Source organism: Balearica regulorum, chromosome 1 (assembly GCF_011004875.1).
Source record: "Balearica regulorum gibbericeps isolate bBalReg1 chromosome 1, bBalReg1.pri, whole genome shotgun sequence".
NCBI lineage: Eukaryota > Metazoa > Chordata > Aves > Gruiformes > Gruidae > Balearica > Balearica regulorum.
The window spans coordinates 38620064-38640608 of NC_046184.1; the positions used below are offsets into that span (position 1 = coordinate 38620064).

At 40.2% G+C, this 20545-nt stretch overlaps 1 protein-coding gene across 10 annotated transcripts in view; it reads right to left on the reverse strand.

The window, feature by feature from the left end:
* The window catches only part of GRIP1 (glutamate receptor interacting protein 1), a 334877-nt gene that overhangs the window by 41864 nt on the left and 272468 nt on the right, over positions 1-20545 (reverse strand). For 4 of the 10 annotated variants that reach the window (XM_075746053.1, XM_075746045.1, XM_075746084.1 and 1 more), the window contains exons 8-11: positions 8324-8471; positions 6544-6713; positions 2352-2507; positions 1500-1652 (exon numbers count right to left, since the gene is read on the reverse strand). In XM_075746053.1, coding sequence (XP_075602168.1) covers positions 1500-1652; positions 2352-2507; positions 6544-6713; positions 8324-8471 — 627 coding nt within the window. Of the gene's footprint in view, positions 1-1499; positions 1656-2351; positions 2508-6543; positions 6714-8323; positions 8472-20545 lie in introns of all 10 variants that reach the window. The other 6 variants (XM_075746076.1, XM_075746063.1, XM_075746100.1 and 3 more) reach the window with 3 other exon arrangements.

The following is a 20545-nucleotide window of genomic DNA, read 5'->3' on the forward strand; positions in this document are numbered from 1 at the left end:
TTTCAGGTGGGCCGCAGTGCTTATGCGCCTGTCCCACTTAAATCTGATGTCACTGGCCTTGTTTTGAGCCTTTGCAGGATAGCAAATTGCAAGGCAAGGCTTCCTTGAAGGAAAAATATCTGAAAAATATAACAACACAAGTAATAGCTGTCTCCAAGATCCATAATAGGATTAGCTTTCAGGATTAACAGTCCTTTGTTGGATGGAACAGCTATAATATAGCACAACCGAAGAACTATTTTTTGCATCCAGCATTATTTTACTATTCAAATCAATTACTATTAGTGTAACATTACTACTGTTTCTCATGTGCACATGAGGACACATAAGAGCTGGACCTCTACTGATACCATAGAGTGGATGGACACACTGTCTCCCCATGACCCAAAAGAATGCATTAGAAGCTAACATGTCAACAGATGAGTTGTGAAAAATAGCTGATCTGATTAAAAATAAAAAAATGTACTTACAGGCAAATGTTATGTAAAAATATTTGCTTTATGAAAGAAATAAGAACAAGCAAGAAACTAAAAACTCCAAGAAAGCAAAACTTCAAACATTTCCCCTCAACTCCGTAGTGACTGGCCTTAGTTGGAGGCTGCTGGTTTACTCTGATTTTGCTATGACCATGGGAAATCTTTAATACAGGGCAGCAGCTCAGTTTTTCCAGAGCGGACCTGTGAGCATTATTAGCCAGAGCAGATGATTTGCAGAGCAGTTCTCACTTCCCTGCTCTGGAGGAACTGAGCTGCTGAGGATCACACAAAGACGGTCAAGCCAAAAGCAGAGGCAGCACTTACATAGAGTCTGGGAAACAACACGCTGATACAGCCACACTCTCTCTGGTGCACTGAAAACAGCAATACGGAAGGTGGAACAGCCTGAAATATATTCACCCTGGCTTGGGAAATTACTGACTCATGGGAAATCCATGCTTTGAATCCCAGCGGGTGGTCAGAAACGAGGGTATTTAGTCTTCACTGTTATTTGTTGCTCTTCCTCACAAAAATGACTGTACAGGTTATGGTTAGATGTAAACATTAATACTACCTAGGAGGTACTGTGGCAAGTTCTTCTCCTTCCATAATGTGATAGCTGGGTGAGCTTACCAGCAATCTGTTTTTGACTATTCAGCTATGAATTCTATTCTCTGATGGAAATGGAAAGAGTTGAAAAAGGAATTTGAAAATCACTTCAGTAATGGTATAACAAACTCTTCCAGAATTGTCTGCAGAAAACATTGCTTTATATATTTCAGATGAGATAGTTAAGCTGCATGGCCTCTACTCATCTCATTTTAGCATCAGACAAATAATTTTTATGCTGATGCTTCCCTACATTTAACGGAAACTCCAATTGTTCCCTCTTCTGCCTAGAGTGTGTATATATACACATATATAAATATATATAAAAATTAAGGTACTTTGTACCTTTTTCCTGTATCTCCCCCTCCTCCACCCATTCACTGCATGTTTTGAGCAAATGCTGTTACCACCTACAGGAGCTTTTGAAGTCCTTCTTTTTCATCCTCCGCCTCATCATTGTCCCACGTGGGCTGGTGGAGTAGAGGCTGCGAGGTAAGGTCCCCATGTTCAGGGAACTCAGGCTGTATGCACTCATGGAGGTAGGAGAGAAGGATGAAGACACCAAAGCTGCTGTAAGAAATCAAACACTTGGCATACAGCACTCAGTCTTCATGGAAGAGTGCAGCACGTGCCTGTAACTCATCAACGAATCAAACAATGTGTATGATGCACAGGAATGGTTTGTGCATTTCCACTAATAAAGACATTAAACCACATAGGTGACCCTAGGTAAAAGTATAGCCAGCATTTGATGAAAATACCTGCTGGAAGCTAACAACGATACTGTAGATACCAAAAGTACATTCATCATATACAACTTATTTTAGGTGAAGCATGTTAAAGTAAATTCTTCAACACATATCCATGAACCAATGCAGATCAATATGTCTAGATACGCTGATCTTAGAAATGCCTTTTTTAGCAGGTAATTTCTGACACAAGATTTGTAAGCAATGCTTTGCATTCAAAAATCATGCTTTATATACACTACTCAAATCTAACGGTCTACTCATACAGGAGAAGAGCTGATTCATTCAGAATTTTTAAGCCTTTTCCTGTCTACAAAAGTTGCCTTGTTACAGAAAGGAAAAAGCATAAAATGTCAGAAATAACCTTGGCATGGCTATGAAAAAGTGTAGCATCCATAAAACTGAAAAGGTTTTAGTGCCTGAAATGTGAAAAAGTATGAGTGATAGAAGAGGGGAGGGAGGAGGAGGAAGAAAAAGAAGAGAGAATATGTCAGCAGGAAAAAGCGTGGAACATTACGAAGGCTTTTTTGAGGAGGCGTTTTCTGGAATTTCAGGGCTGGCATCCTGCAATGGTCAGGGTGGTAGGTGTTATAATGGTGGTAGGTGAGGAGGCTGCTGTGGCTGTTGGCACACGAATCCCAGGTAAGTTGCCTGTCGCTTCTTTGAACCTTCACTGCTTGCATGAAGGGATGATGGAAAATCAGAAAACAAAAGGACCAGAGAAGAGGGAACAGTAACTGAATTGCACAAACAAACAAAAAAGTCCAAAAATTAAAATAAATTGAAAATAAAATGAAATACTAAATAACCTGGTCTTGTCTTCTTACCAAGGGATGCTAACTTTAGGAATATAAATAATATTTTTTTCTCAGAATAAATGCTTCTGATTGTTTTGGGTTTTTTTGTTTGTTTTCTTGCATTTGTTTTAAAAAAGATTAGTACTGAATCAGTTTCTAATCTCACTCTGGCTTTAGCAGCTAAGATTTCAAACTTCCTTAGAAAATACTAAGGTATTACATATGACACTAACTGAAGGTTAATGGAGATGTTTACTTGCCAGTCATTTCAATTTACTGCATTGACATTTTAATTTTGCCACCATCTATTGTTGGCTTTACACTATTCTGTGCAGTAAACAACTTCCTTGGGCCAGCAGCAGGAAAACTCTATCCTGAAGCCTGGTTAATAAACAAAAGAGTTCTTATTGATTAGTTGGATGTGCAATTTAATATGTTGGGTTTTTTTTTTAAACTTGATGTTCAAAACTTTAAAATGATCCTTTTCTGGATGAAATTTGAGACCATATTTGATTGCTGATTTTATGTATGGGGAGTCTGAGAGCCAAAAGTGAAGGCCAGTATTTACGAAGAGAATGGGAAGCATTTCAGTTGATGTGTCAAATATTAAAGGAAAATGATTGAAGTCACCCTTCATTAAATACAGTCTATTCATTACTAAATTCCATGTAGCTGTGTCCTTGCTGAACCACAGAGGCACACTTCAAACAGGGAACTATTCCTTGAATTTTTGTCTTAAAAATACCGAGGGATTCACCCACACTATAAAATGTAAGTTACAGTCTTTGGCCCATGAGCTATATGACTTGTGTCTCTCTGCTACCTGCTATAACTATAATGGCAGCAGACACATATCACCCCATGCTGGACTGTAACAGTAGCCAAAAATCTTCACTGTATAGGTCGGACCCACACCTCACGTTCACATCTTACTCCGTGAGACAAAATAATGGGGAAAAAGGTAGCCACTGCAGCCAGCACTGCACAGTGCCAGAAGAAAAGCTATCATTTTGTTTCTCTTCATATTACATGAGTAATGATCTGCTAATTGTCTGAATATATTAACCCTCCTCTGACACCAGAACAAGTTGCCCAGAGAGGTTGTGGATGCCCCCTCCCTGGCAGTGTTCAAGGCCAGGTTGGATGGGGCTTTGGGCAACTTGGTCTGGAGGAGGGTGTCCCTGCTCATGGCAAGGGGGTTGGAACTAGATGATCTTTAAGGTTCCTTCCAACCCAAACCATTCTGTGATTCTATGACTCAAAAGCAATGCCTGTCACTACAGCGAGGAGTACATGCCAGTGAAGGGAGAGGAAAAGGAGAGTACAGGGCCCACCATACCCCCACAGCGTTGTGGGGTGGTCAGGACTGTGGAGGCCCTGGCACTTCGGGGTACCTCACCCCCCAGCACCAGCGCCAGCTACCTCAGAGACTCTGGAAAATCTCACATCAGCCAGAAATGTCCCAGGAACAGCAGCAGTAGCCTGATATGGCCATACATATCTTAGCATATCTTCTCAGATGAAACCATCTCTTTGATTACATGCACAGACAGTAAGATTTCCAAATTTTAACTATGGTGTAAAAATTAAAATCTGATAAGAACAATTCGGCCAGGTGGATTTTCATTATTTTCAAGTTGCTGTGAGCCTCATTTAATTAAAAAGACTGCTTCCAGCAGGAAATTATCTGGTAGTCTTTGATTTTTTAAAAATGTTTTATTTTCACGCTGAGAGCAGAGATAAAAATGTCCTACTAAGTGGGAAGGTACACAAATTCAGTTTGCTCAGCTTGTAGAAGGATAATCCCAATTCAACAAAAGTTCTGTAGAAGAAAATCCTATCGTGTGTAACCGTAGTAATTTAGCAGTAATTTGAGCTATTCCAACCCAGGGTTGTGTACAATGAACATAAAACTAATGGGGCAGCAAAAGAAATGAATGTTAGCAGCACAGTATAAAGGAAAAAAAAATTTAAAATATTTTGATTCTTTATAGTGCTCTCCATTTTATTTTAGGCCTAAAATTTCAATTTATTTTATATACTGACTTTCCTGCCCATTTTAAATTCCTAGCATGTTCCCATAAGACCAATAACTGAACTCAACATATACGGCCCTAATGAGACAGCTTATCCCAGACACATAAAGGGAGCTTTTCAAACTCTGCAGCACCTAGGCCATACCACACCTGATGAAAGGTTGTTTCCAAGAGGGTACTTGCTTCCATAAAGCATGTTACATCTTGAATTGGTCGTGATATTGGAGTAGCACCACCTGGTGAGGGGCTGGGAAGGGCTGTGAACATCCTACTTATTCTGCCTTACTTAAGAAAGCAACTTTATTACCTTAGGGAGATTTCTCCCCAAAAGATACTTTCATGTAGCTTTTGCAGATCCCCTTGATAGGGTTTCGTAATGGCCAATTCTTAACTCTAGCATGGCAAGAGCGTGGCTTTTTCTACGCATCTACACTGGGTCAAGGTGACTAGAACACTAACAGCATCAATTTGTTTTAAATGTTGGTTAAGAAACCAACTGTTTCAAGTAATACAATCATCTACACAAATCTTTGGCCCTGGTACTCATCTTCCCCCAAAAAATCACTCTTCAAAGGTTCTTTAATCAGCCAGAAATTGATTGTGCGACATCTTTGCTTCAAAAAAATGAAAGATCTGTTTACAACGTACTGTCATAACTGAAAAGAATGGAAATATATTGCAAAATTTGGTCTCCATCTCATTCTGCTTCTGTAGTATCACTCCCTGCTCCCTCACCCCGCTAACCAGCTTAAGTGGAAAGGGGAAAGAGGTGCAGCTGAATAATGGAAGAACATGGTATCGCAAGGGTTACTTTTTGTTCATCCTGGTCTAGGAGACAGTAGTGTCTCCTCAGGTCAATATTCACCACTCTGACAAACTGACTAGAGCATCACTTATGCAGGGACCGCCTGGATCTTAGATAGGTGTCCAAGAACATTTACCATCACTGACATTTCTCGACCTCAGAAATCTTGTCTTGGTCTAAATGAGGCAGAAATGCAGTACCACAGGCTCAGAAAATGGTACCACTGGTTCATGCTGCAACACAGGTACATATTCTTTGTGTATTTGATAACCCTTGTTACTTCTTTGACATCCATCAACATGCGGTATTTTAGACTGCATTTATGAATACCGTGAATTAGCTACTTCCTCAGGATTAGTTAGAAGACAAGACAGGCAGTCTCCATCTTCAAATACTAAGACATTTTATATATATTTGATTTGAAAATGGAAAGCCATTCTCTTCAAGTATGTTGGTATGAAATAAATATCACAGTGAAAAAGGGCTGGGATCTAGGGTACTGTTTCCAAACAAACCTTTTTCATAAGCACTGACAATGAACCCGTGAAGCAATCTTGTACATACTTTAACATACGATAGCAATAAATAATAATGCCATTAACAAGAGAAAATACAGAAGGGGTTTGAGGTATTTTAGGGGAGAACAGGTGCTATTAATGAAGTGGTCATAACAGACTGTCAGGTCAATACGCTGAAAAGAAGTTGGCTGTGGTCCTTCCCCCCCTCCCTCTAAATTTAAGAAGCAATTTAGACATTCATTTACTGAAGTACCTAGTTGCCCCCTGCCAACGATTGCAACAGTAGAATCAACAGGTGTCTTTACATACATCTACAAGTATGCAGAGCCATTTCTCAGCAAAACATTTCCCCCTCTATCCATAGGAATCTCAGAGGGTACATTAAGGCTGAGAAAACACAGAGCTTCTCAGAAACTGCAGAAGCATAACCTGGGGAGCTGAAAGAACATTTACAGACAGAACTGCCGCAATAGCTTTCATGGCCATTCAGCAAGGGCAGGCAAAGTAAAAGACAGAAAAAGAAAAGGTTATTTGGTGCTACGGATCTTCTTACCGTGCTCCGGGCCTTTCAGCGCTAGCCGTGTTTGGTGGTGAGGAAGAATCTCAAGTTTGACATTATCCGCTGCATTAGCCAAAAATTGCGTTGCTTCTGCCAGCGTACAGTACTCCATGCTGGTGCCATCAATGGACAGAATATGGTCTCCTACATGTAATGCACCACATCTACATAAAAGGGGAAAAACTCGGTATGATCAGGTATGCTCTTTGCTTTGAAAATGAGTTTTACTGCCTTCAAACTGGTCATGACAACTATGAACGTGTTCTTTTTTTTCGAGAGAGATTTGCGTTTTGTAGGCATTGTCACTGGTCAGACTTTATATCTATTAGTACAAACCTTAAAAACAATTCAGTTAATACAGTATATGCCAAGACATCACTCACAGAACTGGAATGGGGTAGCTGACTATAAAAATATGTGTGAATGGCAGCAGAATAAAATGAGAAGAGCTTGAGGAGACTCAAATAACTTGGTCACATATCCCTCACACAAGCACCCAGTTCATCATTTTTTGAGTTATAGTTCAAACATTTATTAGTACAAAAGCTGTAAATGACGATGAAATTATGCAGTAGTCAAACAAATAATGAAACCAGGGCTAGCATGGTGACTTGAGGAGTGGGGTGGGGAGGGGGCTATCTGCTAAATCTCGCTGCACTCAAGAGACTGGCTACTGGATGAGTTGAGAAATGCAAACACAGCAGTCAGCATCCCGACGTACCAGTCAAGTGGACAGCTCCTTTAATTGGTTACCCCCTGCGAAATGGGAAAAAACAGAGGGAGAAAATTAAAGCATCCTGCACCATTGAACTGGAGAACACCCCTGGATCAATGGCCGTCACTCTCAAAGTTTCTACTGTAGGGAAAAGCCCACAGAGGAGCTGTAGACTCACTGCTACAAGTGGGTGCTACCAAAAGCACCATTGTCAAAGAGGAGTTACAAGGTAGGGTGACTGGGGACATGCAGGAGGAATTTGCTGCTGAAACGTAATATTTAAGGAATTTTTAGATAGAGATATGTATATAGAAATATACTGTATATGTATAAACACATACACACACACACACACACGCACGCACTCCAGAAAAGATCCCACAGCTCTGTTACAGAGGTTTAAACCACTGGGGAAAAATATCTATCATTTTTTTAATGGTTTAAATGGTTTTAGTTAAAGGTTTAAATGAAGTGGAAAAATTACAGCAAAATATCTTCAAAATACAGAAGCCAGTCTTCCTAATACCTCAGTTGTATTCTAAAATATCAATAAAAAATTCCAGACATAAGGAGTTCCATTTCACTGTGCCACAAGAATGAGTGATATATTCTAAAAGAACACTTCAAGGTTGCAAAGCCTCAAAATTTACTTCCCTTGACAGCTGTTCCATATTGTAGGCTTACTTTAAGAATTCCAGTGGGTTATTTATTTTTTTAAACACTAATCTCTGCCACAGCATTACATTTCATAGTCAGAGCAGACCTCTAAACTCCTGTATTGCATAGTGCAAGCAGACAGTCACGTATTACATGGGGGCTGGCTTATGGCATTGAATACTACATGAATGAGTTAAAGTAAGCGGTGTCCTGGAAGTCTTACACTTGGCAGTGTGGAACAACGATCTCACAAAGTGCCAATTTTAAGACCTGCAACCTTGAGAACATCTGGTTCGGTCAATTTTATCAAAAAAGGGAAGGGTTTCTTTAAAACCAAACCAAATGAAAGTAGAAATAAAATGGATGTATGGACCTGCACTGTCAGCCCTCTGTCACACTCACCTGTCTGCAATACTCGCAGATTTGATTTTGTCTATGACAATGACCTGTTTGTTGCAGCACATCGAGGTAGTTAGTGCAACCCCAAGAGCAGCACCAGGAGTTTTGGCAACTTCAACTAGCAGTGGCCCAGACGCTGTTGCTACTGAATCTGTTAAAATTAGACAACAAAAGATCAGTATTGTACCAATGTAGTATTTATGCCATTTTCATCTTTTCCCCCCTAAAATCTCCATGGCTATTCTATTTCTCTAACCAGACAACATGCCACATAAAGAAATTCCGGAATAGCATCAGGTTCAGCATCAAGAATCAGCTCTTAATGTTGAAAATGATAAAAGCAAGAGGAAGTTTGTGAATGAGGGATGTCGAGAAGCTTCTGAATGTGTCAGAATCAGAGATGGACCAGGTTAGGGAACCAGGATGTGTTAGCAAATCACTCTCTTGAACAACTGAAGCTAAAAATTATCTGGAATTTAAAACAGGCATGCTGAAGAAACAGAATTAATAAAAAAAGTAGAAAATGATCTGAAAGAAATGAATAGGTTAGAGAAGGATGCTAAATTAATTTTCAGAAAAGAAGAGGAAGGTCTGTGGACAACAGCTATAATAATAAAATGAAGAAGTCAAAGAAAGGGTCTACCAGAAATCCCTCACACAAAAAAAGAGGACAATTTAGGAGAAAATGGTGAAAGTGCGGGAGGCATGACAGCTAGAAATAGTAGGAGTTAATGCAAAATGTACGTGAGGAGGTTCAGAAGATTCTTGTAATATCCTGTCACTGGATAAAGTACTGACTTGCAACAGGGCACAGATAGTAAATGACCAACGCTGAAAAAAGAAAACAGAAAAATAGGAGGCAGCAACAGTCATGATTGACGACTATGGTGAGGAACTATGCCCAAGAGAGACAAGTGCTAGACGGAACAACGAAAAAAGACAGCAGGCTGCTTCCTAAATGCCAAAACAAAGCAGGCAGTGATAAGGCTGAAGTACATTCTGGAGACTGCCTGAGAACTCCTACTAACCAATACCCATCGATCAACAACTGATCGCAGTGGAGTGAGATACGGTAAGCGAAGGTGTCCTTTAAGGACATAAAAAGACTGAGACAAAGAAAGTGATATTAGAAGCCTTTGGAGGTGCTTACAATCAGAATAAGGAAAAAATGAATGAACAAAGACTTATGCTGGAGCAAAGTTACCAAATGTCCTGCTAGTAAACAGGAGAGAGTTGTATTCACAGAGTACTGGAGCCTGCTGTATGAATACTAAGAAAATGTTCAACTGCAATGTCTCTCAGAAGTCCCAGAGATCGAAGCTGTAAAAGAAGTGCAGCTGGGCTTCAAAGTATGGAGGAGAAGACAGATATACAATATTCCATTCAGTCTTAAGTCTAGAAAATTAGCCCCAAAATGTAATTCTGATACAGAAGAGAAAGACTGTGAAACAGCGTATTACTGTGCAAAACTAACAGGCTATATGATGACACCAGAAATTGAATGAGAGTTTGATTAACTAACACTCAGCTAAGGTGCTTTTCCTAGTTAGAGTAATGTAGCTAAACTGGATATAGAAATGGAGTGAAAAAAGGTGCTTGGACAGAACAGCATACAATACCAGTAAAGCATCAGTTAATTATTATAGAACTCCTTTTTCCCCCACAACTTGAAATCATTTTTGTATTCCTGTTGTCTTTTTTCCAGTTAGAAAGCTGAGGGTTTGAAGGGGAGATTAAGTATTTTTGAAAGTGCCCATTAAATCTAAAAGTGATTCATTTTTGTGCCCATCTGAGGCTAGCTTTTTAAAAACTGAGCTTCTACAGGCACTAACAAAATAAGCTGCTCCACAAATCTGAACCGAACTTTAAATCATGATCCAAAAGAAGAGAGTTCATGGAGTAGCACTCCTGCCTAGAGCTTCAGGCATTAAAGCTGGATGAACTGCCCTCAGCAGCTACTTGTCTTTCTCTAGTAACTAAAGGAGGAGGTTATTACAATCAAACTCCTGTCTTAGACGCCTTGTTCAGGGGTCTAAGTAAGGCAGGATGCACGCAGTGACTTGCATACAGCCAAATAAGCATGGGCACCAGAACAGAATTTAAGAATTCCCAATTCCCATTCCCATGCTAACAAACAATTATTTCTTTCTTGAATATTCCAGTGGTTTCTGGAGCTACAAACAAGCTTGCATTTACAAACATATGGGAAGATGACTCGACCAATGTTTGTCATGAGTATTGTGACAAAGGTTTGAACTCACATCGATCTAGAAAATGGCAAAGCTCAACTTGATATTGGCCTATCACAATTTCTTTCTGTACTGATTGCCTTGAGGAGAGGAAACTAAATGCAAATATCTGTTGAGAATGAGTAGATCTTTCAAGATGCTGCTCCTTTCTCAAGTTACTTGAGAAACACACGATCAGCTTATGCCCTAGCGTTATTTCCCAGGTGCCTGTTGAAATGGACTGGGAAGGCAAACCAAGGCAGACAGGATGAATAAATAAGATAACTACATTAGAGGAGTCAGAAGAGAAGAAATGGAGTGTGTCTAACTGTGGAAAATAAACACAAGGATGAGAAATCAGAAGGCAATAATCAAGCACACATTCCCTGACAGAGAAGGATTAGTTTATCATGTTGAAGCAAAGCACGGATATAAAAAATGAATCATACAGGTATAAATTATTCATGTGTGAAGATGTTTCAGTCATTAAGATATTTATACTGTGACTGAAGCACTTACACACTATGCTGATTTATTGGCTATGTAATTACATAAGATATACTGATGAATGTTTGCGTGAAAAACGCTCTAGATTTTTGATTTTGTTAATAATTTTTCTCACTTTTGAGCACTGCATCTCAATCAGTACAAGAGGCTTGATTAAAACCTCCCAGAGGAAGCTGCATTGCTTTCTGCATGCTAATACATTTCTTCTGCTAGATAGTAGCACACCTTTTTTATCTGACAGCTTAAATCACTAGCAACAAGGGGTTTTATTCTGAATACACTTTTATGATGTGTAAACATATTCTATAATATACAAAAAGTTTTGGATAAAATAAGCAGTGTCACCACCCTCCCTCACCTCAAAAGATAATCACAAATCATTTTGAAAGTTGAAAAAAATTTTTTTAGCCTGATAAAGTGATCACATTACATGTGTTTCTTTAAGTCCGTGTAAATCTATGTATCTGCTAATCCTTACCTATCCTCATGGCTTGTTAAATCCAGTTCAACAACTGGTGGGTGATGGAGGACAGCAAACCTCTAGGATTCCCACAGTGGGGAAGAAAAAAAGTGAGCTGCTTGTATTAGGCAGCAGAGGATCCACATGTGAAACAGTACCTAGAAATGCCCTAAAAAGGCAAAAGCTTCAGTAATAGCTTGCAATCAATAATGACACTAAATCCACAGGAAACCAAACTTTATTAGTTTATGATGCTTTTTTTTTTTTTCTTTCCAAAGCCTTCTTGTACTTAAAGCTGGGAAGTACTGCGATACTGTGAGCTTGTTCCTATAGGAACACTGAGCTCTGCTGCTACTATCTGCACTCTGCAGTTTCTCACTTCTCTAACTGGAAAGTTTTGGGTAATGTTTTTTTCAAAAGTCATGGCAACACAAGGTATAAATAATTTTTTTGAGCAGCTTAAAAAAGCCAGACAAGGAGGAAGGATGTCAAAACAGATTTTGACCTTAAAGAGCCAGCTGAACCCATTGAAACACACAGCTCCACAAGACTGCTACTGATCTTGCCTGCATGCTGCTGTATCTTCTAGCAATGATGTGAGTGACAAACAAGTGGATACCGTACTATCTCACACTAATTTGCCTCTTGCCAAGCTTCTTCCCTATTAGCTGTCCACAGGCTAACAACTTTTTCACCTTAAAATTGTATACAGCATGTCCATGTAGCCTCCTCTGTTGTTGTTGTGATTCTTTGACTGAAAGCAGTAAAAAGAAAATATAGCAAGTGTGCACTGGTTCAGAGCAGTAAATAAATGCATAGTTCCTCAAACCTTGCAGTTCTCCCATGCAAAGGTTTGATGCTTTTGTAGCAATGCATTCGCAGATCTAAATGTGTCTCACTCCTGTCAAACTAGAAACTGCTATTTCACAGAAATATTTTTTTTAGTCAAAAAAGTGTGCTCTCCTGCTCCTCACATCTTTGTTCCCCTCATATAAAATCTTTACAGCCCACAGATAGCAAGTAGAGCAATCTCTTCCTCAGGTAGGAGCTTGCTTTTGTCCATTCAGTTCTCATCAGTACACCCGACTCTTCACCTTCTCTTTTTCTGTAACCCTAATTTTTATACCTTGTACCTATGTGCCTCATGCTAGTCAAGAAAGCATAATGTTAATTAGAACAATGGGACACTCAGATTATATTTTCAGAGCAGTAAGCCTCATTAAGCTCAGGTCATACGACAGCTGGATATCTTTCTGTAACGCTCCTAAAAGGAAAAACCTCTTCTAACTCTAAAGCACAATTTCCAGTACCAATATCCAAAGACTGGACCAGTAGCTGGGTGGATCACAGAGGCGTACTTTAGTGAAGTTAAGGAAGATTGTTGAGAACTAAAAAAAATCTGAAATCTCTGACACTTGCTCCTTTAAAAGCAAGAAGTAGGAACATTTACAGCAAATCAGTTTGAATAAATCAGTTTGAATCCCCTCCATCACTCCCAAATGCCCTACACTTTATTCTTGCTTTCCTCTACTCTCTCTGCGCTCTTTTTTTAATTCACAAAAATCAATGATTCTTTTGCAGGACCTGCTCACCAATCATACATGCTACAGCTCTGATGTATATGGGACGGTCACTGATTGTTCCCCAAGGAACCTGTTGAGTAAACGCTCACAGAGGGACCCTCACAAGTCCTTAAATGCAGAAATGCATTGCCATTTCCTTGAACTTGCTTTCTTTAACAAAAATACAACAGAATGTAGGAGGGTGTGTGTATTTTTGTATGTGAGCCAGTACTAGTTACAGAAAGGGTCCAATACAAAACACTTTACTGCAATCAATTCTTACTGTAGAAAGGTTGAGACAACCAACACGCCACTGTCGGCACTCAGTGCACAACTGGAAGGTACTTAGAAACTGCAGTGGTCAGTCTGGTGTGTAAGGCACAGAATGGGATGACAGCAGTCCCAGCTCCTGCAGCCAACTCTGGGCCTTTATTTGCCATATCTCAGTCTCAACAGAATATTTACAGAATAATCGATGGTGGGGAATGCACAGCAAGTGTAGCTGTGTCAGTCCATTCAGAATCAGCGTGTTAGGGATTAGCATCCCTGTTTTCTGTATTAAGTAGCAGGAGTTGAAATGTTAAAAGCTGGGGTTTTTTTTTTTTCAGAAATGGCTCAAAAATTCAGGTTCCAGATATACCATAGGTTTATCGCCAGGAGCTTTGAGTATTTGCCATTCCTTTGGAAAGCTAGATGGCTGAAATGCAAAAATCAGAGTTGATACATTTCGTACAGGGCACTTAAAATTCACGGCCAGTTGTACAAGTTTGAGCCCAGGTAACCAACCCGAAGAACAGGCAGAACTTCTAACAGACTGGATGAATTTTGTTTCTAAGACCTGTGGCTTTTGCAGTGACACTCTCCATACAGACCATTTTGCAAGGCCCTTTACCACACTTCTCAGCTGACAGTGGAGCAACATAAAAGCACTCAGGGATTCTGAGTGCATTCACATTCACTTTTCTTCATTAACCAACAGATTATTCACTACTGTCAAACAGTATCTTAAACTGCACTTAATGAATCCTGTCATCCTCCATGTGGTTTGCTTATTGTGTTCTTAAGGACTACTTCTCTTCAAATGATCACCAACCCAGAAAGAACATTGTTTGTGTCCATTAAAACACTCTCTCTGTAAGACTGATATACTTCAAGTTGTCCCAACTCCTCATAGTCCAGTGGCAAGATCATATCCCTATCTGCAGTAGCGAGATCCATAATCCTTTATTGTACCATGGCCCCACTGTTTCCCTTCTCATGTTTCCCTGAGACTGACCTAGTGATAGGTGGTCCACCTCCTCCAATTGTTTGCCTTTTCCATGGTCTCCAGCAAAACAACAGCTAAACCCAGAAATGGCTAAAGAACGATTTCCTGGGGGTGGGGAAGCTTTTCTCCACTTTTCTCCTTCTTCTGTGCTTCTCTCCACTAACACCTTTCTTCTTTGCCCAGGTTTGTAGTTCACCAAGTCACAGATGCAGAAAGATTAAAAAATGTAGGGGCATTTTCATTCACTGATATTTATCACCAAACCAGATGATTAGCTAAGTCTCCCTTACACACACACAGAGCTGACTGATGGTTATTTAGACACTAAATTTTTTGGGGTGGAAGGCTGCTTATTTATGCAATACCCTTTCCTTGTACTCCAAAGATAATTTGATCTCTACAAATCCCTTATCTCCATTTTGCAAAGAAGGCAGTATTAATTACATATTTTTTAAAGTGATCTAATTGAGGAATTCAGATTGGGATCATGGTCAATGGTTTCAAGAGGGAAAGTAGCAGCAAGGAAGAGAGGCAGGAATAAGACTTCTGCAGTGTCTAAAGGGCACAGGAACAACATTCAAGATGCCCTACAGCTGGGTAGGGCCATTATCACTCATTCAGAGCAATATTATTTGATTCCTCATATCTTTGTGACTGTAAAGGTCATAAGTGAACCACACACAGGGCACTGATGCACAGTACTGGCCTTGGTATTCTGTTCTACTAATATTGCATAATGTTTGCACCCTGGCTTTGTTCATGCTTCATTTAGCAGACTAACCTTTTTCATCTCAGATCTTATGGGAAAACTGGAATCGATGCCAGCTAGCAAGCTCTCATAATGATTTCTGAAAAGCTAAAAGTCATTGACAGTGTTTCTAATTTTCCCCTGAGAGCTAAAATACAAAAAATATTAATAAGCCTAATGACATGTGAGATTTTACCCTAAAATATATTTTGGAATGGAATAAGCTGGCATTACATATTGCATACAATATTTGGGGAGAGAGGGCGGTAGTTTCTTTAATAATAAAACAACTATTTAAAAATTAAATATTGTTCTTGTTCAAAGGGTCAGTGGCAGTCTCCAAGGCCCAACTTATAACCTACCATAAAATATGTGTGCTCCTGGTGTTCTCTTGAATATGGAGTATCTGTGTGTTTCAGGTAGGCTGTAGAGAGAGCAACAGTTGTTCTAATTTTACCCAGCTCAGCTAGAATTAAGAGGGGCAAAACAGTACTAAAAATATATATATAAAATAGTGTCTTTTTCCTTATTGCCAGTAACGGCACTGGAGCTGCTGGGCTACTAATTGAAAGAAAGCTCACAGAGTCCACAGAAAAACATGAAATTGCTGCTAAGGAAAAAACCACCAATAGCATTTCACACCTTCTCACCTTTAGAATAATCAGATTTCAAAAATGAAAAATTGGAATAATTTCAAGAGGATGCCAGCAGAATGAGTGATAGTGAAATCAGAGGGACCTCTCAACCTCAGAACAGAAAATGGAGACATTACTGACTAAACAAATGTGCTGCCTATCTCCTCCCCTATACGCAAGCAACTTCATATTCTTGTCAACTGACTGGCATAGTCTTTCCATTTTCCTCTTCTCGCCTAATTCCTGCAGTTCATTTATGTGCCTCTAATTCAGCCGAGTTCTCCAAAGCAAAAGCTTAGGAACTGCCTTTACCTAATTTCATACTTTGCAACCTTAGCCCCATCATCCTTCTCAGCTCAGAAATGCCTGCTAACCAGCTGAAGAACTGTCCCTGCCTTCAAAGTATTCACGCCAGTGTGGGTGGGGATGTACTCAAAATCTGCTTGTGGCCTTTCTCAGACTTTCTCTCACGTTCAGACCACAAAAATCTGCCTAAATCCCTTTCGCTTAAAAGACTTTCTCCAGTTCTTGGGATGCTCCTTCTTCCTACTAACTCTGTGCTGGTTTTGGCTGGGATAGAGTTCATTTTCTTCACAGTAGCTGGTATGGGGCTGTGTTTGGATTTGTGCTGGAAACAGTGCTGATGACACAGGGATGTTCTAGTTCCTGCTGAGCAGTGCTCACACAGAGCCAAGGCCTCCTCTGCTTCTCACCCCACCTCCACCAGTGAGGAGGCTGGGGGTGCACAAGGAGTTGGGAGGGGACACAGCTGGGACAGCTGACCCCAACTGACTAAAGAGATATCCCATACCATATGATGTCACATTCAGCATTTACAGCCGGGGGAAGAAGAATGAAGGGAGGAAATTCAGAGTGATGGCATTTGTCTTCCCAAATAACCGTTACGTGTGATGGAGCCCTGCTGTCCTGGAGATGGCTGAACACCTGCCTGTGATGGGAAGTGGGCAATAAATTCCTTGTTTTGCTCTGCTGGCGTGTGTGGCTTTTGCTTTACGTATAAACTGTCTTAATCTCAACCCATGGGTTTTCTCACTTTCACTCTTCTGATTCTCTCCCCCATCCCGCCAGGGAGGAGTGAGTGAGTGGCTGCGTGGGGCTTAGCTGCTGGATAGGGTTAAACCATGACACATGCTCAGAATCTTTCACTTTTACTGGGTCCTTTCTCTGCTCAAAAGCTGTATTAAATCCCAATCTCTTAATTTATCTGTATTTTTCTTTTCTTTTGCCCTGTTAATCTAAAACCCAATTTATCTGTTGCTGAATTTACAACAGAGAGGGGCATAGTGGATGGAGCCTGTAGAGAAGATTCTGGATCTGCCTCATTGAGGCTAGTCTGAACGCATTTTAAATAAGCCCAGGCTCTGCAATTTCTTTCCTTGTTACATTGAAAATGAATACTACATAGAAAATTCTGAAAACTCAAATCTCCCCTTTTGATGGCAGCACATGGTTTCAGAACTTGGGAGCCTATAAATACACCTTTATGGTTAATTTGGCAACCTGGGCCTCTAACACCACCTTTCTATTGAAGGATGGCTCCTGAAAACCACCCTGAAACACTACATAGCATTAGATTGATTATGAAATGTTTTCAGAAGTCAGCAGTGATGGAATTCTGCCTGCATTTCATTCCAGGAACCGAACTTAGACATAATTACTTTTTAAAATCATCTCCCAAAATAAGACAGACCTCCAAAATGGTGCAAATAATATGTAAATTCCTCTGCTGAGACCCTGCAATATAAAACACTATTTTCTCTACTGCACAAAGCATAGATAAAACCACAGAACCACTGAATCATAGAATGGTTTGGGTTGGAAGGGACCTTTGAAGATCATCTAGTCCATGGGCAGGGACACCTTCCACTAGACCAGGTTGCCCAAAGCCCCATCCAACCTGGCCTTGAACACTGCCAGGGACGGGACATCTACAACTTCTCCAGGCAACCTGACAGATAGGTACTTATGTACAAACAAAAGAACTCATACTTATTTTTTTCTTGCAAGTAGGACAGTAAATAAAATACACAAGAACTTAGAATTCTTCAGAACACTCCAGCTCTTGCACCATTCTGTACCTGACTAATCACAACAAATCGAACAAATAAGGACAACACAATCTGCATTTCTGCCTGCAAACTAAGACACAGTGGGTGTGTCAAATTTTACATCTGCCAGCCTCAAAAGTATGCCTGTAAGTACACACTACTGTAGATAATATAAAGTGCTGCAGTACCCATGAATTATATCTGTCTGCCATAATGACCCTAAGTTTCCATCTAATGGGAACAGTAATAATTAGAGTGGGACTGGATTTTCTTCAAAAGCCTGCAGAGCACAAAGCCCCTCGCTGCCAGCACTTGACCGATGGGAACAAACACTGCAAACATCCAAACTTTGTGTCGAGCTGACAGTTCCCATCTGCCCAGGGCTCTACCAGGATAACAATGTCTTGGATAATCTCAAAAGCTTCAGAGCAAAGTTGTGCCCTGGACAGTTTGGACATTTTGGTAAGAGAGCTGACATGCAGATGAAACAGTTAAGGCAAATAAGGACATTCAATGCTGCAGTAGTGAGACACCAGAGCTATCCCCGTTTCCCCACCATGCTGGTGGGAGCTGAAGCCCTGGAAGCAGCAGAGCCACACGGGTGAGGTGCCAGGGCTGTGACAGCCATGTCTGCTTCTCACCAGGGTGGCTGACCCAAGTGCAGCCCCACTCCCATGTGGCTGGGCTGCTTGGCATACTTAATGTGACTAGACCTTGCTCAAGGGTCTAAGCCACACTGTCTGATACATTCACGATTACTTATTATTTGCATGCGTTAGTGACCTCTGCACACAAGCTAAGCGCTGTCTCTGCCTTGGAAAGTTGACTTTGGGTTTGCTTCTGCTAACATTGAAATCAACAAACTTGATTTGGTTGAACAGACTGGAGGCTTCAGACTAGTCTAAAACACTCCTCTGCAAAGCCTGTTGGTTAGTATAAACCAGAAGACAAGAAAAATTAAAGTAAACTCTACATCGTTGTCCATAACAGATAATATGAGTTTCTGATGCTACAAGTTCGTACTATCAGTACCACTTTTTTCTCCAAAAGCTTTGGTCTCTTTTCAGTAATCTGTGCTCTAGCACAGCTGTCTTATAAATAATCGGTGCATTGGCACAGCCACGGTATAAAATGCTACCATGCAGAAGGTCAAGGCTGAGATCTGACCTCGATATTTATGCACTGAGGAGCAGAGTGAGAGTTTTGTAGCTCTCAGAGGTTGCACAGGATATTTTGCTATTCAATGCCAACAACTCATTAAATAAAACTTTGGTAGAATAAGTCAGGAAAAAAGTTTATTAACTGCCCTCTCTTTCTGCTTTACTATTGCCTGAGCAAAAACATATTGTTCGGCAAAAACATTTCAATGAAATAGAGAAAGTAATTTAGGTAAATTGCCTCAAATCCAACACAGAAGCCATGGTCCTGAACATAAGCTCTTTGATCCCATATTGCAAAAATAATCCAGGATTGCTTACCTGTTATCTATATATTCCTAGCTCTTCCCTTCCCAGTGCTTGTTCCAAGCAATACAGAAACAGGAGTATTAGGAGTATTCACAGATTTAAAGTAAAAGAAGATCTCAATATCTCCTGTTCTCTGCAGCGTACATTTCCAGCAAAAACAATTCCCCACATTTCTTCTCCCAAAATCCCAACCAAGCAATAACCTCTAGAACCTGAAGCACCCCATAACTGACAGAGTGCCAGCAATGAGAAGTGCACTGCTTCATCTGCTTCCTCAGCAGGCAGCCTGCCACCTTGCTGCCAGGGTCACCCTTGGCAAGGTTCCTATGTGGCTCATCTTCTGGCACAGGGCAAGCCATTTACCTCCTGCCAGAGCAGCTCCTGCTGCCAGACTCGGAGGGACTCCAGGTCCTCTCACGCTCCTGTCTGATGACTTTTTTCTTTTTGAAGATATCCCAGTGCTCATAAGGTACACAGATTTGTAATTCAGTAATTACAGAATTTATGTAAAGGAGAAAATGTGAAAAGCCTTTTCTGGGTGTGGGTTTTCTTTCTTTCTTTTTTTTTTTTAACCCGTGAAAATCAGACAAATTTACCTAAGTTGTAAAGCCCTTGAAAAATTAGAGGTCACAGTGCTCAAAAGAAGGCTATTCCATTCTATACTGCTGAGCTGACCATAATAGAAAGACTGTGCTTATGCAAATTGTAAAAACCAGAATGAATTAGGAGTTGATTAAAATCAGCAGAACATCAGTATAAATCATTGTAAAAATACATGCACATAAAAAAAAAAATCTCAGAAGTATCTGTTTACAAACAGAATGACATTTCAAGGAAAATATTATGGTCACCACATGGGCACAAAGCACTTCAAACTTAATGAACCCCAGAATGAATATTGCCTGGATGAACTTATTTTTACCTCCCTTCTTTAATTAAATAATCACATATTCTTTTTTCCTTCAAGAGCCTCATGAGGAAGGTAGACAGTGACTATTTAATGAGTAGCAACACTTTTCCTTTTTTTTTTCCATGCTCGTGCCTTAATTACTAAAGAGTGTCCTAATCCTTCTCTGAGCATACGTGGTGGGGGAGAGCTATTGTATGGTGCAGCCTCTGAATATTCATTACAACACACGTTTATTAATGATTTTATCTTATAACCACCCTTTAGAGCAAAAGCATAGCATTTTCCCCACTGTACAGCTAAACAAATGAGGATCAAAAAAATGAAGGTCAAAAGCATCCGTTATACCGCAGAGGCCGATCTGAGACACCTACGC